Source organism: Haemorhous mexicanus, chromosome 9, assembly GCF_027477595.1.
Source record: "Haemorhous mexicanus isolate bHaeMex1 chromosome 9, bHaeMex1.pri, whole genome shotgun sequence".
In the NCBI taxonomy this organism is placed as follows: domain Eukaryota; kingdom Metazoa; phylum Chordata; class Aves; order Passeriformes; family Fringillidae; genus Haemorhous; species Haemorhous mexicanus.
The window spans coordinates 24729350-24753466 of NC_082349.1; the positions used below are offsets into that span (position 1 = coordinate 24729350).

Below are 24117 nucleotides of genomic sequence, written 5' to 3' on the forward strand. Positions count from 1 at the left end.
TACAGTGCCTCTGATTTGAAATATATAAATGGGTGATTTTTAGTGCTCAATATTATTGTCTGAGGATTTGCTCTACCAAAAATGGGATCCTCTTACTGAATTGCCAGTGGGGCATTAGGAGCAGGATTTTCTGCAGGGTGAAATGGTTTCAACAGCCTGTTTTCATGCATTCCTTTCCATCATCTACAAAATGCAGTTCCTCCAACAATAGCCGATAGTAAAGATGAAGCTGAGGAACTCACTGCCCTTTTGGACACCTCCCTAAATATTGAATGTGCTGCTGCTGGGACCCCCCCACCACAGCTCCACTGGCTGAAGAATGGCCTTCCTCTGTCTGTCTCCTCCCAGATTAAGCTCCTCTCAGCTGGGCAGATCCTCAGGTTGGTTTTCTTTTCTTTTAACTAGCTGACTTTCTGTTCTTTTTTTGCAGTATCAGCATAATCCTGCAGTATTTTTGGAAGCAAGAGTAAAATTTGATCCAAACCATGCCATAATAAAGGTAATGTGTTCCATGTATTCCATTTACAGCTTGCTTTAATTGCTTTTTCCTTAGGCTTACCCGAGTGCAGATATCTGATACTGGAGTGTACACTTGTGTAGCATCTAACAGGGCTGGAGTGCACAACAAACATTACAACCTGCAAGTTTTGGGTGAGTGTGTCTGAAATGTTTTATGTAAAGAATCTTATTTCTTGACTTCTTAAACCTATTCTTTAGTCTTCTTTCTCTCCAACACCTTATTACAGACAGCCACAAGTACATCTTAGAGATGATCACTGGGGAAATACTAACTTTTCAAAGTGTTGGGGTTTTTTTAAATGAGAAGTTTTTTACCCTGGAAAAGTCTTTACTTGAATTGCCACCCATAACCATAAAATCACAGAGTGGTTTGGATTGGAAGGGACCTTAAAGCTCATCTAGTTCCAACTCCCATAATGTGTCACAGGTTTTTTTAGAAAGAATAATATTCAATTTGTAAGCAAAGTTTAGCAGAGCTACGTAAGTGGGGAAGTGCAGAAGGGCAGCTGTTCCAGCTGTTCTGTGCCTGGAATACCCCTGTGCTGTATGTGACAGAGCTGTGTCCCTGTGCTATGTGTGACTGAGATCTGTCCCCATAGTGCCTCTCTCCTGTGTGTGACAGAGCTCTGTCCCCATGTCCCTGTGCTGTGTGTGACTGAGCTCTGTCCCCATGTCCCTGTGCTGTGTGTGACTGAGCTCTGTCCCCATGTCCCTGTGCTGTGTGTGACTGAGCTCTATCCCTGCAGTCCCGCCCAGCCTGGACAACGCGGGGGGCACGGAGGAGGTGCTGGTGCTGCGGGGTGACATGGCCGCCCTGGGCTGTGTGAGCGATGGCTCCCCTGTCCCCAGCGTGTCATGGCTCAAGGACGGCCTGGCCCTGGCCCTGCCCCTCGGGGCCCGCCTGAGCTCAGGCAGGCACGGGATGGTGCTGCAGGTGCTGGGGGCAGAGCCTGCGGACTCAGGCAGATACACCTGCATGGCCTCCAACACCGCTGGGCAGAGCAGCAAGCACTTCATCCTGAAGGTGCTGGGTGAGTGCTTACCTGTCAGCATGACACTTTAAACACCTCCAGGGATAAGGAGTATGTCCATAGGCTCACAGAATCCCAGAGTGGTTTGGGTTGGGAGGGGCCTTAAAGCCCATCCAGTCCCACCCCGTGCCATGAGCAGGGACACCTTCCACTATCCCAGGTTGCTCCAAGCTCCATCCAGTCTGGTCATCTCAGTAATGATAAATGAGAGGAATAAGAAAATGAAAGGTACCTAAAGATGTGTAAATGTGCAATACACTGTGTATTTCCCAAGTACTGAAATCTGCTATAATTAATATAATTATATGCTATAAATTAGTAACTTTGCTTAGCAGAAATTCAGCTTCATAGGAAGAAGCACAGCTGAAAGCACAACAGTTAAAAGGCTGATAAATATATTTGCTGAAATTATTTAATTTTTTTGTTTGTATTTTTTAAAACATTTTTTCTAACTGATAATTCTAAATAAGAAATTAATAGGCAAAGTTAGAAATTACCTGAGTTCCTTAGTGAATTTATGATACAGTCAGAACTAATTAAATGTAGACTAATTCTACAGACTCTACCCACAAGATCAGTCAGTTTTTACAGGTGATTTGAGTCCATACAGAACTGGAATGTTTTTCCTTCCACAGAGCCACCTCATATCAATGGTTCAGATGAACCAGAAGAGCTCTCTGTCATTGTTAACAACCCACTTGAGCTTCTCTGCATCTCCTCTGGCATCCCAGTGCCCAAAATCTCATGGATGAAGGATGGGCGCCCACTGCTGCAGACTGACAATATTCACATGCTAAGAGAAGCCCTCCGAATAACCAGTGCTCAGGTAGAGTGTTTGTTTCAAAATAGGCTCAGTTCTGCAATCCCTAAAATGGTTCCTGCCTTAGGACCATCCTCAGAGGTCCCTAAAATTCACCCAGCTCCATTTGTGGTTAGAGAAAGGTCCAGGTCAAGCCACCTTTAGAAACCTGCATCAATAAACTGAGGCTGGGTCCAGCTGTCGGTGCCCAGGTGAAGTTCCCCAGACAAAAGTGGGATAGGACTTAGGCTTGATTAGTGTTTGTTTTGATTGTAAAAAAATCACTTCTGGGCTGTACAATGATGAGTTTATAGGAAGGGGGAAACCATAAAGATGTTAATGACTGTGTGCACAAAAAGATTTCCTCAGTACCAAACCTAAACCTTCCTTATGTGGATCACTACAGCCAGTTCCAGCTTTTGTGCTGGACACATTGTCCAGAGAGATTTTAGGGAGTCCTGCAACTCCTGAGCCATCTCTGAATAACCCCATCAAAGTGAAATAAAGAAGTATTCAACAACTTCATTACTTTCTTTCCAGGCGTTGTTTCCCCTGTGCTTGTGTTCAAATGCTGCCTCTGTTGTATGTTGTTACTGTGTTTGTATTTCTTGGTTTTACTGAATTTTTCCCATAATCTGGAGTTTCTGCTGTAATTGTTCCTGTGTTTCCAGGTGGAGGACACAGGAAGATACACATGTTTAGCATCTAGCCTGGCAGGAGATGATGACAAGGAATATTTAGTACGAGTTCATGGTAAGTTTAATCTGGGGGAAAAAAATGTCCTCAAACTGTAAACTGCTAAGGTACATGTCTGCATCTCATTTAGCAAACACATATTCCTAAAAATGAAATATTCTGTGATATTACACCATATGATCATAATAGTGTTTCTCATTAAAGATGGTTATTCTGAATGTGATACACAATAAGAAGGGAAGTTCCACCTGATTTCTGTTACAATTCCAAGTCTTATTTTGAATATCCAGGAAGCTCAGTGATGTCAGTATTTGGTTGGATCACATTTGCTGTGCTCACTCTGTAGAGATGTGAAATATACTGCTATATTTAACACAGGTATTGAGAGGAAGAACTAATTAATGATACCACAGCTTTGCATTTATTTTAAACTTGAGATAAACTGGAAATTTTCAGTCACTAGTTTTCTTGACAGTTCATATGTGTGGTGTTGATTTTGTTCTCTGTTTTTTGTCCCAGTCCCCCCCAACATCGCCGGTACCGGAGGGCCCCAGGAGCTGGCGGTGCTGCAGAACAGCCAGGCTATTCTGGAGTGCAGGTCGGATGCTGTGCCCCCTCCCACCATCTCCTGGCTGAAGAATGGAGAGCTGCTGGAGGTACTGAGCTGCCAGCCTTGGTGCTGGCCTTCTGCTCGCTGCAGTTGTCACAGCAGTGCTCCAGGTCTCCTGCTCTGCTCACTTGCCCCTCAGCCCAAGTTCGTGCCCCCAACTGAGAGCAGCTGGGTAGCCCCAGTGCCTCTGCAGTCAGACCCAATGAGCCCCCAGAGCCAGTGGGTGGAGTGGCCATCCCGCTGTTACTTGTTCTTTTTTCCTTTAGGGGGATCCCTTGCTCCTCCTGGATCCTCTGAGCAATGCTAGAAGCCTTCGGTAAACTCCTGAATGGCTTCCCAGGAAAGGTAGCTGAGACAAGACTGCACTCTATGTTTCCTTTGGCTATATTATCATCCTCCTACTCTAGTAGCATTTAGAAAGGAATTCAGAGTTCTTTAAAAGAAAATGGGTTGCTAATCACACAGGTTTTGTACCAAGTGCATCTTTCCCACTCAGAATTCCACAGTGCCATGGCAAGGCAGAGACTCTTTTCTGGTTGAGAGACAATTAGCAAGATGAGGATGGTTTATAAAGAAGGAATTTTTTCCTTCCTATCCTTCGACCACTCACAGAACAGGGCCTTTTAAACTGAAAATTAAAGTTCAGTTATTAAATGAACTTAATTAAAAATTTTCTCTCAATTTTTGTTCATTAACAAAGAAGAAACAAACACAGATTATGAATTTTCTCCTTTAGCTGTGATTCATCACTAAATCTTCACCCAAGTTTTTGCTTGTTTGCTTTTCTCTGACATGTCATTCCTCACTCTTTCTCTGTGGTTGATTTAGAAGAATTAAATGTTGCTGGAAGAAGGATCTGGTGGGTGAACTGCTGGGTCCATGACCTTAATATAGCCCAGGAACCAACTGGAAACAAATTTAACAGGACCATTCTACTTCTGGATAGTTAATTCTCTAATTGGGTGGTGAGGTTTTTAAATGAAAACAAGATTGAACAAAGTTTGGATATTAAATATATGAATGCTTATTGCCTTGGCCTTCATGAAAGCTTGTGTTTGGAAAGCAGTGCTTAGGGAACATAAACATTAAAAGGAGCTCCTGTTAAAAATATTCACCAGAAAACAAAAGTAGAGGAACATTGTGACAGCCAGAGGTGCTCAGATGGTAACCTGGGAATTATCTTTGCACTGTTAGTTCTCCTCCTGCCTCATGAACTCATGTCAGAATGTGAGGGCTGAAGCTTCTTGATACTTCTAAGCCCATCCAGTGCCACCCCCTGCCGTGGGCAGGGACACCTTCCACTATCCCAGGTTGCTCCAAGCCCCCTCCAACCTGGCCTTGGACACTTCCAGCATCCAGGGACAGCCACAGCTTCTCTGGGCACCCAGTGCCAGGGCCTTGCCACCCGTGAGCTCATATGGCAGACATCAGGAGAAATCAGTGTCCTTCCCAGTCTCTGGCTGCTTTCTCAACCCCAAAGAAATGTAACAGCTGACTAATCCTGAGCAGCTGGAAATGGGTGTCCTTGGGTGTGGGAGGAGAGGTGAGGAGCTCCTTGGCAAATCATCATCCTTGCCTGGAAAAGTGGAGGTGTCACAGTGACAAGAGAGGGCTAGAGAAAGGCAGGTTCTCAGCCTGTTATTTCAGCAGTGTTATTTCAGTTTAATGTCACTGAGTTTGTGAAGCAGCCTTGTGGAGATGGTCATTCCTCCTGCTTTTGTTGTCTTCTGGTGGGCAGATTTTGAGGCCTGCCCTAGTCCATCTCTGTGTGCTGAGTGATGGAATTGTGCAGCACCACCTTTTCTGGCAGCAGAACTATGGAAAGATCTGTCTTCCAGCAGCTTTGAAGTTGTGGCACTCTTGGGGGATTTTGGAAAAGCGCATTGAGAGTTAAGAAAAGAATAGGAGCCTCCTGGCCCAACCTGGCTTTTTTCAAACACTAAAAGACTTGCTGAGTTTGGTTTTTTTTTTTTTCCCCAAGATGAGTTTTCTGGCTTACTTTGAGTAGAGCATAAGGATTAAGTTATAGCTTCATCCCCTGTCTTCTGTTATCTCTGGGTTTCTGTGTTTAGAAACCATCACACAGGTTGTGTTCTCAAGAGGAAATGTCAGTGATTGCCCAAAATCTGTCAGTAACCCACCCTGGTGGTGAATTGTGTCCTGAGAGCTCCAGCCCTGCACTGTAGCCTTGGAGCTGGTGCCTGTTGTGAGAGCGGAGTACCAGGGTGCTAGTGCAGAGCCAGAGGAGTTTCATCTCTCTGGGGTGCCCTTCTCAGACCCTCTAACCAGAAGAGTAGATGGGAATGTCAGCTTTGAGTTCCATCCAGAGGATAGGTAGCACATGCTGGAAAAGCTAAGTTTGTGCTCTTTTTCCTGCTGGTTTTTATCCAGTCAGGTCTCTGAGCACTCATAGCTGATGTTGCTGTCAGAGACTGATGCACACACAACCCAGGCTGGGTGTGGTAAAGCTCTCACTGGACTGGCTCCTGGCAGGGGCTGTGGAGTCACTGCAGGGCTGGGAAGAGGGGCAGCCTGTGCCCAGAACTGCTGGCCGGTGAACTCCTGGCTGGTAAACTGAGCTGGCTAAGCCTGTGCTGCCTCCCAGCTGAGCCAGACTGTGATGCTGGAAGTGTAGAGAAACTTTGATTCCTTCTGCCTCTAGTGTGCGTAGATAATAAGATAAATGAAATTGATCATGTGCTATCAGGTGCCCCTTTCTGTAAAAGCTCCAAAGCCCTTTCTCTCTGTAACAGCTGCCTCCTTCAGGCACAAGCCTCAGTAGGGGTTTCAGTGAAGAACCAGTAAGCAATGCAAAGTTTTAAAAGCTTTATTCACCCTCTTCTCTTCAGGGATGTAAAGGAGCAGTGAGTTCAGTCCCTGGTTCATTGGTGCCCTTCTCTCCTGGCTTTAGTGCTATGCAGTGCAGATGTTCTGTGCAGAGAGGCCAGCAGTGAAGGGCTAAAGCCCTGCCTGTGTCTGTGTGCCCGCAGGGAGGCCCCCGGCTGCGGATCCTGTCCAGCGGGAGGTACCTGCAGATCAACAACGCCGAGCTGGGGGACAGTGCCAGATACACCTGTGTGGCCAGGAACGTGGCAGGGGAGACCACCAGGGAGTTCCTGCTGGCAGTGCACGGTAACCTCACGGAGCAGCCTCGGGCAGCTTGGGCTTTGCAGGAGTTCAGGCAGCAGGAACGGAGCGTTTGTGGTCACTTTCCAGCCATGTGTTGGCCTCTCAGGCCATGCCCAAACTGTGGGGCCATGTGCATGGCCTTATGTCCCACTGCTGAGCCCACAGCTGGCCCCTTGCCATGGCTCACTCTCCATCTCTCTGTGATTCCTGGAAGCAGAGGCTGCATCCAGCCATCATCCTGACACTGTCATGATACATCCAGAGAGAGCAACCATATCCAGGACTGACAAATGCTCTTGAACAAACCCAGAGCAATTCTTTGAAGCATTTGACTGGCACCCTTGGGACGAGGTTTCACAGCTGGCTTGACAGGTTACTGGAGAGCTGTGGCAGCTTCTCTGTGCCTGGAGAAGACAGGGCTTGAGGGGCCTTACACTTGGTCCTGTGCTACCATAGCCCTGAGCTCCATTTTAAACCTTTTTATTTTCTTACCTCTAGTCTGATGAGTAGTTATTCTACTCTCCAGGTGACTGGAAGGAACTTCCTCCCTTTTTCTATTCTGTTTCCAGCCCAGTCACATGGGCCCTGCCTTAACCTGTGCCCCCAATGACAGCCCTTACCTGGTCCAGCTAAAGTCCTTTCTTCTCCTTAGTGTGTAATCAGGAAGTAAGGATATCCCCACAGCCTTAGCTTGCTGAATTCCATGTGCTGAACTCCTGCTGTTTTAGCTCAGTGGTACCCTTTGCAGTAACTTGCAGAGCTGACCTTTGCAATGCATTTCAGCCAAACTTTCTTTCTCTTTTCCTGCTGCACCTTGGCAATTACCGTCACCCAGAATGGTAAGAAACTTGTTCCTGTCTTTGCAGTGAACCCAGACCCACTGCTGCACCTCTTTTCATGTGTTCAGTTTCAATCACTGCAATGTAGAGTTACTTCCTTTGTGTCATCAGCATTTCTCCCTTGCAGTGTCTCCCACAATCCGGAGCAGCCCCCAGACCGTCATGGTGCATGTCAACGCCTCTGCCCTGCTGGAGTGTGCTGCAGAAGGAGTTCCAGCCCCCAGGATCACCTGGAGGAAGGATGGGGCTGTTTTTACTGGAAACAATTCCAGGTATTGCCCAGAATTTTAGCATTAATATTCTTCATTGCTGCTTAAGAATGTATTTATTATAGGAACTTAATTAGACATGAAATTGTTCTAGAGAAAAGTAGCAGCACCAAAGGTTTCACCTTTTTGTTGTTAAGAAGGATAAAAAATTCCTTTGGCAAACAAATATAATTATTCTGACATTAGAGATTTTGAAGAGTAAATGTGGAAGATCTTTAGATTTTTATATATACACAGAGTTTTGGGATGAAACCAAGCAATTTAATGCAGACCAAAAGCTATTCTGTATTTTCTAATACAGGAAACTTTTTATACGTGTTCTAGTACCAACTTTTATTATGGTTGATGGTTTCTTTCCTGACTTTTTTAGAAGGAAGTAGTTTGGCATTTTCTAGAACTGAGCAAATGCTAAGGAATTCTGTTATATTGTAAAGAAAAAGTACAGGTATTATTGTGATTTTTAAGGTTAAATGAGAAACCAAAAATAAAGGGGGTTGTCTGTTTTCTGTAAATCCAGTATCATTTATGTGGCATCCCCATGTCATCCAGATTTCATCATTTCTTTGGGAAATAGATGTGCTGGGAAAGAATGAAATCAGTGAAAAAACTCTGTGCCCCAATTAATGCATGCTTCATTTGGGCCGTTGGTTGTGTCCCCTGAGTCATCTCTTCTCTGCTCTGCCAGGGTGCCCTGTGGATGGCTGGTGGGCAGCCCCGTTTGCTCTGTTGCAGGTACTCAGTGCTGGAGGATGGCTCCCTGCACATCCCCTGGGCTCAGGTGGCTGACACGGGCAGATACGTGTGCATGGCCACCAACGCCGCGGGCAGCGAGCGCCAGCGCCTCGACCTGCACGTCCTTGGTAGGGCTGCTCAATCCACTGGCTGCAGGCTTCTTCTGCCACAGGCAGTCTCAGTTTAGCCCCTTCTTAGCTGCTCTGGTTAAAAAAAAAGGGGAGAAATTGTTGTAAAATCCCAGCTTTACAGAGATGGGGCAGCTGAGAGGTGTTTTAAAAGATTTTATCCCATTATCAGTCTCGTTGAAGGGTGAGACATAAGAGATGTAAAATCTAACACCATTCTATCAGAAGCCAACCTATTTCCTGTTACAATACCTTATAAATGTTATTCAGCCTATTAGCTTTTGCCACACAATGCTGCTAATACTTCTAACACCAATCACCTATTATTTTACCCCACGTGGTCTTGCTACAATGCCTCTTTCACAGTTCTAATTCTCTAAAACATCTGGTCTTTTTGCAAGGCCATCTTTTGAAACTTGTTTCTAGTTCAATCTCTCTCATCAATGTCATCTCTATTCCATGGCCTTTCTAAGCCAGCACACCCTATCTCAGAGTTTGCATACAAATGTACAAGACTATGTAAGCTTTCAGACAGGTTTTGAGAATCCTTTACAAATCCATTTCTCACAAGAAATGTGTGTATATACATACATATAATTATTCTAAATAATTAGGCTTTGTTTGTCCTTAGTTCCTCCAACTATTGCTCCTGGGCAGACGAATATCACAGTTACTGTAAATGTGCAAACCACTTTGCCTTGTGAAGCCACTGGCATTCCCAGACCAGAAATTAGCTGGAAAAAGAATGGGCATCTGCTTGGTGTTGATCAGAACCAGAATACATACAGGTGAGAGGTGTTTTCTTTTTCATTGCAGATTTCGAGTTTTCAGGGATGATTTTGGCAGTTGAAAAATCTGTCTGTGCTTAAACACTACCTTGTCTAGCCAGCAAATTCAATGGGCCGATTACCTGAGAAGGAAACAAGTATTTCAATGGCTTTTACTTTCTTTTTTCTTTGTTCAGACTTCTGTCTTCAGGTTCCTTAGTAATCATTTCTCCCACTGTGGATGACACTGCTGTCTATGAGTGCTCTGTGTCAAATGATGCTGGAGAAGATCAAAGGACAATTGATCTCACTGTTCAAGGTAGAGGGGCTATTGCTACTACATGTGTGTGCCACCCAGAACTTCTTTGGGGTGTTCTGGTGTTGACATGAGATTTCTGTTTCATTCCTCTTTGATACTGCTAGCCATAAGTCTCTGGTATTTCCAAGAATTTGTAACAAATTATTGTGGGTGAGTAACTTTTGCCCTGCTCTTGATTTTCAGTGCCCCCATCCATAGCAGATGAAGCCACAGAGCTCCTGGTAACAAAGCTTTCTCCAGTTGTGGTTTCCTGCACTGCCTCTGGTGTTCCTGTCCCCTCAGTTCATTGGACCAAAAATGGCATCAAGTTGCTTCCCAGAGGAGATGGCTACAGAATTCTCTCTTCAGGTAATGTGCTGCAGGAAATCAGTGCAATCAGGCACATCCATGAATAATGAATTACAGAAATGCAAGCAATCCCCCAGAGATCCCCTCTCTGATGGCTTGGAATGAAATGAGGGATGCTGTAAGGGAGCACCCGTGCCTGGAGGATGCTCTGCATGTTGTGGTGCTGTCTCTGCCACAGGAGCTGTGGAGATCCCCTCTGCCCAGCTGGCCCATGGGGGCAGGTACACCTGCGTGGCCCGGAACGCCGCGGGCTCTGCCCACAGGCACGTCACTCTGCACGTGCAGGGTAAGCTGGAGATGAGCAAGGCTGTTCTGGCAGCTGGCATTGCTACTTCAGCCTGCTCAGGTTGTACAGTTTTAGTGCTCTTCTGTATTGTCCTAGCCTTGCATGTTACGCTTTTCCCTTTTTCTTTCATTCCACAGAGCCACCTGTTATCCAGGCTCAGCCAGGGGTGTTGGATGTCATTGTGACCAATCCCATTGTGCTGCCCTGTGAGGCCACAGGCACTCCTCAGCCAGTGATCACGTGGCAGAAGGAGGGCATCAACATCATCACCACAGGTATCCTCCCAAAGCCTGGGACCCTGCTTGTGACACAGACACCCATTTTCTTTTCTGGAATTTGGGTTTCTCCTCTCCTCTGGTTCACCAAACCAGAAGCATCATACTTCAATTATATCTGTTTTAGGGAACAGTTACATGGTCCAGCCAAGTGGCAGTTTGCAGATTGCCAGAGCAGCTGTGGAAGATGCTGGCACTTACATGTGTGTTGCTCAGAATCCTGCAGGCACTGCTCTGGGGAAAATCAAGCTGAAAGTTCAAGGTAAATCACCTTTAAACTCCTTCTCTTGGTTCAAACACAATTCTGAGCAATAGAAAGGGACCTAGTGCTTTCCTGTTTGATGTGATGCTGAACAGAGCCCAGAAGGTTTATTCCCTTTAGTTCAGTGTCTGCTTTAGGGCATGCTTTTACAATTACTTTCAAGGGCATGCTTTTACAATTACTTTCGCAAAGAACTAAAGAGTTCCTTGCTTCTTATTGCATCTAATTCTTTCAATAATTGTCTTTGTTCCTTTCAGTTCCTCCGGTTATCAAGTCCCACATGGAGGAATATGTTGTTGCCATTGATCAGTCTGTTACTCTGCAGTGTGAGGCTGAAGGCTACCCTGGGCCAGAGATCAGCTGGCACAAGGATGGGCAGCAGATAGCAGAGTCCATCCGAAGGAGAATGCTGAGCACAGGAGCTCTGCAGATCCTGTTTGTGCAGCCCGGGGACAGCGGCCGCTACACCTGCACAGCGACCAATCCCGCGGGATCCAGCACCTCCAGCACAGAGCTGGCCGTGCACGGTAAGGAACTCTTCCTGGGAGGATGGGGGGCACTGCAGCAGCTCCAGACAGGCTGAGGACTCCCCATCCCTGGAAGTGTCCAAGGCCAGGTTGGGTGGGGCTTGGAGCAACCTGGGATAGGGGAAGGTGTCCCTATGCACAGCAGGGAGTTGGAATGAGATGGCCTCTAAGATCCCTTCCAGCCCAAACCATCCTGGGATTCCATGATAAGTGAGACTGTAGGGAAATTATGTGTGTTACCAGTGTGACCCCACAGAGAGTAAGGAGCTAGGGTTGTACAAGGAGGAGTTCAGGAAAATTGTGCTACTTAATATAGGGGAGCATTTTTAAGTTGTAATATCAGCCAGTTGCTTGAATTTCAGCACACAGTCATTGATGGAAATGGACAATCCAGGAGGTCCAGGCAAGGGTTTTCTTCAGTCCAGTGTTGTGCTTGGATAATGCCCAGAGGAAATGTTTCTAATGACCTCCCCACAGTTCCACCCAGGATCCGCAGCACGGATACGCAGTACACGGTCACTGAGCGCTCCCAGGCTGTTCTGTCCTGTGTGGCTGAGGGGATCCCAGCACCAACAATTAACTGGAGGAAGGACAACATGCTGTTAAGAGACATAGTGGGAAAATACCAGACTGTGCCTGGTGGAGACCTCATTTTGGACAGTGTTGTGGTAAGCTCCCTGCATCAAAGCTATTACTGGACATATTTGGCAGTGATAAGATCCACTTCTGAGTTAGTCATTATTTTATTTTGATTTTTTGTTCTTAATGTTCCAAAATAATCACAAAAATTTCATTTTCCACTGGGGAGTAAAATCTATGAAGAATTTGTAGTGGTAAATCCTCAGGAAGGGTAAAAAGAAGTGTTAGTCATCCTTCAAATTTAGGGAAGTGGAAGAGCTCAACTGAGCATTTCTGCTGAATGCTTGTTCCAAGCCTTTCAAGATTATCTTACTGATACAAGTGGCATGTGCTGTAGGACATATCCCAGCTGTAGGATATATCCCAGCTGAAATTTCCCCACCATGTTTCCTTCCAGCCCGAAGACTCTGGCAGTTACACCTGCATTGCCACCAACGCTGCAGGGGAGGACACACACATGGTCACCCTGACAGTTCATGTGCTCCCAGCTTTCACTGAACTGCCTGGAGATGTAGCCTTGACCAAAGGAGAACAGCTCAGGTTAACCTGCAAAGCAACTGGGGTACCTGTCCCCAGAATAACGTGGACCTTTAACAATAACATCATTCCAGGTGAGTCCCTGATGGCCATTTGGCTGCAGATTATTTTCCCCCATGCAGCATTGAAATTTAGGGCAGGGAAGAAGAAAACTCTAACTGGAATAAACTGCTGGTGATTGTGTGAGGAATATCATTAGTGTTATGCAATCATGTAATTAAACTGCCTCTGAGACAAAGCTGTAAGGAAGGTAATTAAAACATGGTCCCTCTTCTGTAGCTAATAATGTAGCACATTAAAAACATTCCTATTTGATGGTATTTACTCAGCATCCAGCAACTGATTCTCAAAATCACAGGGCAGCTGAAGTGAACAGGTGCATGTGGACAAGTGTCAGAGCAATGACTTTCTGTCCATTCCTGGAGTGTCTCAGGGATGCACAATACCCCATAGCTGTGTACTGTGAGCTGTGTACATTTCAATGCCTGGAATGACCCTTTCCCTGCTCTCCCTCCAGCACAGTATGACGATGTCAATGGGCACAGTGAGCTGCTCATCGAGAGGGTGTCCAAGGAGGACTCTGGGACTTATGTGTGCTCTGCAGAGAACACTGTGGGCTCCATCAAAGCCATTGGCTTTGTGTATGTCAAAGGTACATGTAATTCAGCAGTTGTGCTTGTTTCTGGACAGCTCCATGTAACCACTGGGTTTGGATAGTGGAGTCAGAATGGAACGGGTGGGAAGGGACCTTAAAACTCATCCAGTGCCATCCCCTGCCATGGGCAGAGACACCTCCACTAGCCCAGGTTGCTCCAAGCCCATCCAGCCTGGTCTTGGGCACTTCCAGCGATACAGGGGCAGCCACAGCTTCTCTGGGCACCCTGTGCCAAGGCCTGCCCACTCTCACAGGGAAGAATTTCTCTCTGGTATCCACTTTGAACCTGCTTGCTGTCAGTTTAAAGCCATTCCTCCTAGTATATAATACCTTGCCAATGGCTAAATGGAAAAATCTGAACAGGTTGAAATTCCCCCTTCAGAAAGTCAGAGGTGAGTGATCCCTGCCAGTTGTTCTCAATTGGGAACATTTTATTTTGGCTTTACTATTTCTCTTGTTTTTTAAGAGCCTCCAGTCTTCAAAGGGGATTATCACTCCAGCAGAATTGAGCCCTTGGGTGGCAATGCCATGTTGAATTGTGAAGTCAGGGGAGATCCCCCTCCAACCATCCAGTGGAGCAGAAAAGGAGTGGGAGTTCAGATTAGTAACAGGATCCGACAGCTTGTGAATGGTTCCCTTGCTATCTATGGCACTGTGGTGAGTACTGCCCCTATACTGTGAGTGTTTGCTTTGAACTTGATTGATAAAGGCGTTCCTGATCATACTGGTTTGAAAGAGTCCAGCTAGACATTTATCCTTTTTTGCTTTCACCTTTAACAAATCTTTTAATTCAGACTGGGATTAGATTCAAATTATTGAGGCAAAAATCCCCATGGGGTCAGAGTTCTCCCTGCTTGTCAGAAGGACTGAATTTACATACTGATTGTTGGTGTGGAAGGTCCTGGTCATGACCAGTTAATGGGACCTTTGCTCCTGACCTTAAGAGAGCCTGGCTTCTACAGGTCATCTGAAAAGCAATTGCATTCTCCTTGTGCAAATCTCTTATTCCAAATCTAAATTCCTAATCTGAACAGCAAGACTCCTGTTTTTCCCCATGTACTCATGTCTGCATTTTGAATTGGGATTAAAATTCCCTGCCAGGAGGGACCCTGAAGACTGAGCCCCTGTTTTGTTCCTCAGAACGAAGATGCTGGTGACTACACGTGCGTGGCGACCAATGATGTGGGTGTGGTGGAGCGCAGCCTGACACTGACCCTGCAGAGTAAGGCTCAAAGGGAGGCTTCCTGCCCCTTAAGGGAGTGCAGACCTGCCTGTGGGGAGGTGCAGGCAGCTCCTGGGGGATTGTTGCAGGTTGGGTACTGCCCTGGAGGTTTGGGCTCATCTCCTCTTCCACAGAATTGTAGAATGGCTTGGGTTGGAAGGGACTTTAAAGATCATCTGCTGTGGGCAGGGATACCTTCCACTAGAGCTGGTTGGTTCTTGAACGCTTCCAGGGATGTGGCAGCCAAGAGCTTCTCTAGGCATCTTTCATCATGAATATATGAGAGTCTGGTCTAAGCTGTGATTGGTCAAAGAAGAGAGGGATGTAAAAGGTGGTTAAATCTCATCGCAGAAACCAGTGTGGAATGAACTGAATCACTTCTGAAAAGGGCCTGTTTCTCTTAGTTAATTTAATGCAACTGGAATAAACTAGACTCTCAACTTATATGAGGTGGATCCTAATTCTCTTTGACAATATTTTAGTTTTGGCAAAAATAATATGTTAGAGTTTTTCTTTGTCAGTGGGGTAATTTCTAAACATGCCCTTCCTACTGTGGCCTCAAGCATTGTGAGACTGTTCCTTACCCTTCAGTTGTCTCTGGACATGAATAATAACATCTTCCTGTGGGTTTAATTAAAAACAACACATTTTAGCAATAAAGAAGAGCATGTGCTCTTATAGCTGGGCCTTAATCTCAGCTTTAGTCCTCAGATTGCAGCATGTTCAAACCAGCTTATTGTTGGCATTGTGACATGTCTGGTGGCACTTGGGGACGTGGTTTAGTGGTGAACATTGGTGGTGGTGCTGGGTTGATGGCTGGACTTGATGATCTGTTTTCCAGTCTTAAGGAGTCTGTATTTCTATTTAGCCAGCAGGGGATCAGCAATAATAATTTTAGTCAAAGTAAACTGACTTGGGATTTCTCTGCACTTGCTTTAATACTAAATCGATCAGGCCTGTGCTTGTGTGTCACCCAAAGAGCCCTTTCTCTTCAGGCCCCCCAGTGATCACTGTAGAGCCGGTGGGGACCGTGCTGGAGGCCGGTGCCACAGCAGTGCTGGACTGCCAGGCCAGGGGAGAGCCACCTCCTGCCATCAGCTGGTCCCGCCAGGGACAGCCCGTGCTGGGCAACGACAGAGTGACCCTGCTGCCCAACGGCTCCCTGCGCATCGCCGCGCTGCAGAGGGAGGACACCTCCCAGTACGAGTGTGTGGCCAGGAACCTCCTGGGCTCTGTCCTCGTCACGGTGCCCCTGACTGTGCAGGGTAAGTGCACAAAACAGCAGAGTGACTTTGAAGCTAGTAGATGACAGCATTAATCTGGATCAAATGTGGTCAACATTCATCTTGCCCACATTTTATGGATGAGAAGTTTGATCTTATCTTCTTTATAACATTAGGTTTAGGGTAAACATAGTCTGAAGTGTCAGTGGGGGTCTCTTTCATTAAATTTTATTCTATTATACTCATCCAGCTGGGAAAGATAGAGGCTGTGAAGGGTGAGAGACAACAATTATAATGAAAGGATCTTAAATCAGATCCTATCCTCAGAACATGTCATAACTGAACTGTGTCTCTAAAGAAAAGCATTTAGGAACATATGCAGTAATTGTTTTTGAACTATGGTAAGAGATTTGTGCACAATAATGACATGAAGTGAGGTGGATTTCAAGGGTCAGGAGGTGCAGATTTTACTTCTCTGTGTCGGCCTAAGGGAGCTGCAGGCACCGGCAGTGCCCAGCCGCATCTCTGCTCCCGTTGCAGTGCACGGCGGGTTCTCCAGCTGGCTGGAATGGCGGGCGTGCAGTGTCACCTGTGGCCAGGGCGTGCAGGAGCGCGTCCGGCAATGCGACAGCCCCGTGCCGGCCAACGGGGGCCGCGACTGCCAGGGGCCCCACAGTGACCTACGCAGCTGCCACCGCCAGCCCTGCCCAGGTACTGCTGCCAGCACACAGTCCCACAAGGGTCTGGGATGGAGGGACCTTACAGCCCATCCAGTGCCACCCCTGCCATGGGCAGGGACACCTCCCACTGTCCCCGGTTGCTCCAAGCCCCATCCAGCCTGGCCTTGGACACTGCCAGGGATCCAGGGGCAGCCACAGCTTCTCTGGGCACCCTGTGCCAGGGCCTCCCCACCCTCACAGGGAACAATTCCTTCCAAATACCTAATCTAAAGATCTCCTTTTCTAATTTAAAACCTTTCCCGTGTGTCCTATTGCTGTCTCCCCATCTAAGTCTCCCTCCCTCTATTTTGTAAACCCTGTTTAAGTACTGAAAAGCCACAATGAATTGAGATTTTTAATGTGCCTTGCTTTAAGTGCTCAAACAATGAACTTTTATCACCATGGATCTTCATGGCAGATTAATTTTTCTAAGTAGTTGTAATTAATTTTGGAAAGAAAGAGAAAATATAAATAAATACTGCAAAAATAATCTTTAATGAAAACTGGGCTTTTTCTGATTCTTAGTGGATGGGAGCTGGTCGGAGTGGGGGCTGTGGGAAGAGTGTTCAAGGAGCTGTGGCCAAGGGAACAGGACAAGGAGCAGGACCTGCAGTAACCCCCCAGCTCAGCACGGAGGGCAGCCCTGTGAGGGCAGTGCTCTGGAGTCAGTCATGTGCAACCTTAGGCCTTGCCCAGGTAAGAGAAGAGTAATTAAACCTTATTTGCATGAGGGGCTTCACATACAGGTCTCTTTGTTTCTCCAAACCCAAATTATCTCAGCTTATTTTTAGTTGTTAATTACTTTTTTTTTTGAAAATGAATGGCACAAGTTCTTGGAAATAGGAATCACAAAAGTGTAAGAAATCTCAGCAATTTCTTTTTTTTTTTTTTATTTTTACACCAGTAAAAATATTAATTTATATTTTACTGTTTTCCAGTACTTGTTACCCACATTCTCACAATGTAAATTCTCTCCTCTAAACCTATCCTGCAAAGCCAGTTAAAATAAGAAAATAACCAAATCCAAGCCACCAACTATTTAAAGCTGTGGAAAAATGATTGTTAGTAATTTAAGACCTTATCTGTGTATTTTCCTGTTATAATTTTTTGCCACGTTTTGCTCCCAACTACCTGGATGTTCAAGTTTCCTTCCTGTCCCAGGAGTATTTCCCACATTTGACAGGTTGTAGTTTATTCAGAGCTTTCACCTCTTACATATTCCCTTCTGTACAATTTGAAATGTTTGATTTTTCCTTTTTTCCCTGGCTCTGCTGCACTCTGATGCCAAATTCTCATCCGGGGGCCTGAGACTCATTTCTCTAGGCTTTGGCTGGAAAATCAGCCCTGGCTGCTGCTCTCTGGCAGCTTTTAGCCAGGCTGCCTTGGCCCTGCTCAGGCCTCCATCCTACCCAGGGAATTGGGAAACTCCAGATTTGATTAAGCATTTAGTTCTGATGTTCCACGATGGTGGTGAGGTGATATAGCTAAAAAACAGAAAGGGAAGGGACAATCTTTGCTAGACAAAGTGCTGATTGTTTGGGCCACTGCATTTTGTGGGGAATTTGGGATATCCCGGGTGTGTGTCTGTTCCGGGGCAGTGTGTGGGATCAGGGATATCCCGGGTATGTGTCTGTTCTGGGTCTGTGTGTAGGATCAGGGATGTCCCGGGTGTGTGTCTGTTCCAGGGCTGTGTGTGGGATCAGGGATGTCCCGGGTATGTGTCTGTTCCAGGGCTGTGTGTGGGATCAGGGATGTCCTGGGCGTGTGTCTGTTCTGGGTCTGTGTGTGGGATCAGGGATGTCCCGGGTGTGTGTCTGTTCTGGGTCTGTGTGTGGGATCAGGGATGTCCCGGGTGTGTGTCTGTTCTGGGTCTGTGTGTGGGATCAGGGATGTCCCGGGTGTGTGTCTGTTCCAGGGCTGTGTGTGGGATCAGGGATGTCCTGGGTGTGTGTCTGTTCTGGGGCAGTGTTTAAGCTGTGCTGCCCTTGCAGTGGCCGGCGAGTGGAGCCCCTGGGGGCCCTGGGGGCCATGCAGCACCACGTGCGGGAAGGGCAGCCAGACGCGGCAGCGGCTCTGCACCAGCCCGGCCCCAGCGCACGGCGGCCCCCACTGCCAGGGCCCCGACATGCAGCTCCAGCTCTGCTTCCGCCACCGCTGCCCAGGTGAGACCAAACTTCTCCTTCCCTTCCCCCCGTTCTGCTTCGCTCGTGGTTGACGCTCGTGGTTGACGCTTTCTGGTTCTAAAAGTCTAATCCCTGAAAAAACTCCCTTTCAAACTTTTTATTGTCACTGACTCCGTCACTACATAGCATCTGCTATAGACCCTACTATTGGACCCCACCTCTTCTCCAGATGAACACCCCAAGCTCTCCCAGTGAGTGAGCTTTAAGGTCCCTTCCAGCCCTAAGCTGGCTCCAGAGGAGAAGGTCTCCAGCCTTAGAAGCAGCTCTGGGACCTCCTCTGGACCCTCTCCAGCAGTTCCATGTTCTTCCTGTGCTTCTGGCCCCAGGGGTGGAGCAGCTCTGCAGGTGGGGTCTCACCTGAAAAGGGCAGACAGGCAGAATCCCCGCTCCCCTGCTGCCCACACTGGGGGATCAGCCCAGGGCATGGGGGGTTTTGGTTCCACCTCACATGGCCAGGGCTGGTCCAGCTCTCACCCACCCCCAGGTCTGTGGGGAGAAATCCCTGAATAGCTGGGATGCTGTAGAGAGTCAGTGCCATCCATATTCAGTTTTCCCCGATGCAGCACTGCTGTGCTGTGCTGCTACTGGAGTCAGGGGCTGTAACTGCTGTGCCTCTGTCCCCAGTGGATGGGAAGTGGTCCCCATGGAGCAGCTGGAGCTCCTGCAGCGTGTCCTGCGGAGGAGGCAGCAGGCAGAGGACACGCCACTGCTCCGACCCAGCCCCGCAGTTCGGGGGACACAAGTGTGAGGGAAGTGACATACAAATGGATTTTTGCAACAGTGATCCTTGCCCAGGTAAGTGCTTTGGGTTGGGCTGTTTGCCCACTCTCTGGGTCTGGTGGTTTTCTTTTGGGGGGAAAAGAACCTAAGAAGTTACTCTCCAACAAAAGTACTTTCCTACCTTGACTGTCTGGTTTTAAATCCCTGAGGAAGATCAAATCTGACTTATTCTTGCAGTTCACGGCAACTGGGGCCCGTGGAGCAGTTGGGGAACTTGCAGTCGGACATGCAACGGGGGCCAGACAAGGCGGTACCGGAGCTGTGACAACCCACGGCCGGCCAGCGGCGGCAGGGCCTGTGCTGGGGCTGACGTGCAGATCCAGAGATGCAGAACGGACCTGTGCCCAGGTCAGTGCTTACAGCAGCAGTGCCAGTGCAGCTTTCCCTGGAAGGCATCAGGGTATATGCCACATGAGAAATGTAGACCACCTGTAGAAGTGTCCAAGGCCAGGTTGGACTGGGCTTGGAGCAACCTGGGACAATGGAAGGTGTCCCTGCCTGTGGTAGGGGTGAGACTGAATGAGCTTTAAGGTCCCTTCTAACCCAAACCAGTCTGAGATTCTGTGCTTCTGATGGCAGGAGTGTTCACACCTGCCCGTTACAGTGGTTTTGTTGTCCTTTGAGCTATTCCTTTAGAACCTTGGTTCCTCCAGGAAGGAATTGACTTCAGCATAACCGATGCAGCCTGAAGCGTTTAAATTGAAAAATTGCTTTCTTCATTCTTTCTTCTGCAGTGGATGGAAACTGGGGGCAGTGGCAGTCATGGAGCCAGTGCTCTGCTTCATGTGGAGGAGGAGAACAGACCCGGGTGCGCCTGTGCAGCAGCCCAGCCCCATTAAATCGTGGCCGTCCTTGCCCGGGGGACTCCTCACAGATATCCAGGTGCAACACCCAAGCATGTCCTGGTTAGTATTTACAGCCTGCATGCGGTGACAGTGTGGTGAAAGCCTGTGGCATTCCTGATTTCACTGGTGCTATCTCTCATCTTGGCCAATTGACTGGGTAATTTAATTTTTTGGGCTTAAATCTGCCCTGCAACTGAAACCCAGTTCTCTCTTCCCCAAAATAGCCAACAGCACTTATCTCATGGGCTTGTGTTTTGCCTCTCCCCCATCCTCTGCACAGGTGGGCCTGCACGTGCCAAGGGCAGCATCATTGGCAATATCAATGATGTGGAATTTGGGATTGCTTTCCTGAACGCCACAGTAATGGACAGCCCAGATTCTGACACCAGAGTGATACAGGCAAAGATTACAAACGTCCCTCAGACCCTTGGTAGGCCTCTTTGATCAATTTTTTTCTCTGAATACACCAATACCTATGGTCTTCTGGTTTAAATCTGAAGGATTATACTAGTTCTAGATCTTCATATTCAGCTCCTGTGCATGTGGGTCTGTGATGAGATCAAAGCTCCCTGATTTTCTGTGGTGTTTCCTTCAGGCCCAGCGATGAGAAAGCTCGTTTCCATACTCAGCCCGGTTTATTGGACAACTGCCAAAGAAATCGGGGAAGCAATGAATGGGTTTACACTCACTGATGCTGTCTTCAAGAGAGAAACTCAAGTGGAGTTTGCAACTGGTGAGTTGCCTGGGATAGATCAGCTCTTTCTATGTCCAGTAAGCCGGATAGAGGCTGCATTTCTGAAAAGACAGCAGAGGACCATTGCTGAAATTTGGGTCTTGTGCTTACACTAATATTTTCAGACTGACTGTAGCCTTCTGAGCTTTATTCCACCTTTTAGAGCTGCAGTTTGAAATGTGTCATGTCTTTTCTCATGGGCATAGTACACCTTACAGTATGTAAGTATAAATAACTGGTCAGGGGAACTCCAGTTTTGATTCCATGTGGCTGTTGGGAGTTGCTGTTGGGGAACGTGTGACAAATGAGTGTGCTGTTAAACTGCCAGGTGAGATCCTGCGCATGACACACGTTGCCCGGGGCCTGGACACGGACGGGGCCCTGCTGCTGGATGTTGTTGTGAGTGGCCACGTGCTGCAGCTCCAGTCGGTGGCTGATGTCAGTGTCAAGGTAAAGCTGCTTCAGGTGTCACCACTGCTCTCGCGAATCTGTACTTCTCTCACCCAGAGGAAAGCAGGAAACACTGCGTCCTGCAACCTGCTGTACTGTATGTGACTTCTTTTGTGCCTGGTTGAATTGATGATGCTGATGTTGCCTTTGAAAGCAGAAAGTTCTCATAAGGATGGTGGTGTTAGTTTCTCAAGAGTTTGAGATGTTGGCAGGTAGTGTTGAAGAGGGTCTTCAGGGCAGTTACTGATGGCTGGCATGTGAGGGTTGCTTTGGGCAGAGCTACAAAGGTGCATCTTTAGCCTCTCTTAGTAATTAGTAACAGTATTTTACTGTATTAATCCCACCAGTATTTTACTGTATTAATCCCACCATGCAATACATATAGCTGAAGTTGCTGATATTTTGGAAAACTGCAATATGTAGTGTGTCCAATATTTTTACCCCTCTTCAGTGGCAGATTTTTTCTCCACTTGTTTATTTAGCACATTTGTCAGCATCTGATTTCAAATAAAACACAAATATTTAGACCTCAAAAGATTGTTATTGAGGAGTAAGATATTTTTAGAAATCTTCTGCTGTGGCTTCCATCATGAGGATCCTCAGTACGTCAGTCTGTATCTTTTTTTAAAGTAATCGACCAGGCAGCGTTAAGATTCAACAGTTAAAATAAGAGTGAAAAGGACCTGTGTGCATGCAATACCCTTTGTTCAGCAGTTAAGATAAGCCCCTTTCTCTAAGCACATCTCCCAGCGCTGAAGCACAGGCCCGGGTGGTGCTGGTGTGGGAGCAGCTGAAGGCCAGGGTTGTGTTGCAGGATTACACAGAAGACTACATCCAGACGGGCCCTGGGCAGCTGCACGCGCACTCCACGCGCCTCTTCACGGCAGACGGGGTCAGCATTCCCTACACCTGGAACCACACCATCACCTATGACCCCTCCAAGGGCAGGATGCCCTTCCTGGTGCAGACACTGCACGCTGCCTCCATCACCACAGAGTACCACCCGCTGCAGGAGGCCGTGGCTTTCAAAATCCAGGCTTCCATTGTAAAAGGTATTGTTCTAGGCCTTCCCAGAAATGAGACAATGGGGAAAGACTGTCCTCTCTGCCTAGAATTCGTTGAGTCACCTGTAGTCTCAAAAGGAAATTCTGTGAAACTTGGGTAGCTGTAGTGTAGATCCCAGGACCTAACAGTCTTGTTGATGTACCCCTAAATTAACTCTTAGTTAGCACTGCTAACTGCTGGCTTTTAGGAACCTGAGTGACCAAAGGGAATGGGCATGGATTTATGTGAGCAGATTTTCCCTTGAGAAGCTCTAATTAATGAGCAAACTGGCCTGTTACTTCTTTTAATGCTATTCAGGCTTTTTTTTTTATGTGGTAGGGAAATTACTCTGGTTTGGAAGTAAATGAAACAGAGGGATTGCCTCAGTCTTTCTTTTCAGTAACAAGATTCTAAATTAAGTATAATAAGATTTTTCCCACTTGCCAGACTAGGGACTCATTGGACAATTTGAAAACCAAATACATTTTTTTTTCTAATTTAAAAAGAGATCTGATAAAAGGGAGTCTCTGGGTCAAGATATGCCTGTGATTAGATCTGGCTAAGCCTTTACTGAACTAACATTTATTTCCTCCAACAATTAAGATACTGGTGTTTGGGATTTTTTAAAATTTTGTTTTTTAAATTTCAGTTTTCAAGCAGCCAAAGCCCTGTGTCCTTTGAGGAGTCTCTCCCTGAGTTTTTTATTGCAGTTTGTAGTACAGGGTTGTGTTCTTCTACAATGATCTCCTAAGATTTTTGACATGGTGACATTTATTTGGTTTGCGTCTATTGTCCACCTTCTATGTGAAGTAAAACTTGAATGCTCTTTAGTCTTTCAACAATGAACTTTCCAGGATGCATTAGGCTGGGATGGGACTTGCAGCTCACTCTGAAGGAATCCCCACACACTTGTTCAATGTTATTCAAGCCAGCACAAGCCATGCAATACTGACTTCTAGTGCCAAAGTAGAAAAACCAATAAAGGCTGGATTTAAAAGTTTCTGGTTTGGTGTTGAAATATAATAAATACTGTGAAATTGCTGGGCTGCAATTCTTACTGTTAAGGTAACAAAATGTCCATATTTTTATGTACAAGTGACATGTGCTTCCTTTATCATACAGGGGATCAGAGCAACCAGTGCCCTGCGGGGTTTGCTTTGGACTTGTCTGGGCCTTACTGCTCAGGTAAGGACTGCCATGGCTGGGTGTGACCATGGACTCCTGGAGTGCTTTGGGTGGGAAGGGGCCTTAAAGATCCCCTATTTCCACCCCTGCCCTGGCCAGGGACACCTTCCACTAGCCCAGGGTGCTCCAAGCCCTGTCCAGCCTTGGACACTTCTTGGACAGCTTCTCTGGGCACCCTGTGCCAGGGCCTCGCCACCCTCCCAGGGAAAAATTCCTTCCCAGTATCCCATCTGTCCCTGCCCTCTGGCAGTGGGAAGCCATTCCCTGTGTCCTGTCCCTGCAGTCCTTGTCCCAAGTCCCTTTTCAGCTCTCCTGGAGCCACTTTAGGCACTGGAAGGGGCTTTAAAGTTTCCATGAAGCCTTCCC

At 47.1% G+C, this 24117-nt stretch overlaps 1 protein-coding gene across 3 annotated transcripts in view; it reads left to right on the forward strand.

The window, feature by feature from the left end:
- HMCN1 (hemicentin 1) overlaps positions 1-24117 on the forward strand; it is a 166567-nt gene that overhangs the window by 130649 nt on the left and 11801 nt on the right. For 2 of the 3 annotated variants that reach the window (XM_059854550.1, XM_059854552.1), the window contains exons 66-98: positions 197-380; positions 554-651; positions 1266-1550; positions 2186-2376; positions 3021-3102; positions 3565-3701; positions 6646-6787; positions 7751-7895; positions 8625-8752; positions 9384-9540; positions 9717-9838; positions 10022-10186; positions 10365-10472; positions 10610-10747; positions 10875-11009; positions 11267-11536; positions 12014-12204; positions 12573-12786; positions 13230-13364; positions 13834-14024; positions 14508-14589; positions 15585-15854; positions 16353-16523; positions 17057-17227; positions 18523-18693; positions 19339-19509; positions 19672-19842; positions 20229-20399; positions 20620-20769; positions 20935-21072; positions 21401-21522; positions 22337-22574; positions 23689-23751. In XM_059854550.1, the coding sequence (XP_059710533.1) occupies positions 197-380; positions 554-651; positions 1266-1550; positions 2186-2376; positions 3021-3102; positions 3565-3701; positions 6646-6787; positions 7751-7895; positions 8625-8752; positions 9384-9540; positions 9717-9838; positions 10022-10186; positions 10365-10472; positions 10610-10747; positions 10875-11009; positions 11267-11536; positions 12014-12204; positions 12573-12786; positions 13230-13364; positions 13834-14024; positions 14508-14589; positions 15585-15854; positions 16353-16523; positions 17057-17227; positions 18523-18693; positions 19339-19509; positions 19672-19842; positions 20229-20399; positions 20620-20769; positions 20935-21072; positions 21401-21522; positions 22337-22574; positions 23689-23751 (5307 nt within the window). The remainder of the gene's footprint in view (positions 1-196; positions 381-553; positions 652-1265; positions 1551-2185; positions 2377-3020; positions 3103-3564; positions 3702-6645; positions 6788-7750; positions 7896-8624; positions 8753-9383; positions 9541-9716; positions 9839-10021; positions 10187-10364; positions 10473-10609; positions 10748-10874; positions 11010-11266; positions 11537-12013; positions 12205-12572; positions 12787-13229; positions 13365-13833; positions 14025-14507; positions 14590-15584; positions 15855-16352; positions 16524-17056; positions 17228-18522; positions 18694-19338; positions 19510-19671; positions 19843-20228; positions 20400-20619; positions 20770-20934; positions 21073-21400; positions 21523-22336; positions 22575-23688; positions 23752-24117) is intronic. The other variant, XM_059854551.1, reaches the window with a different exon arrangement.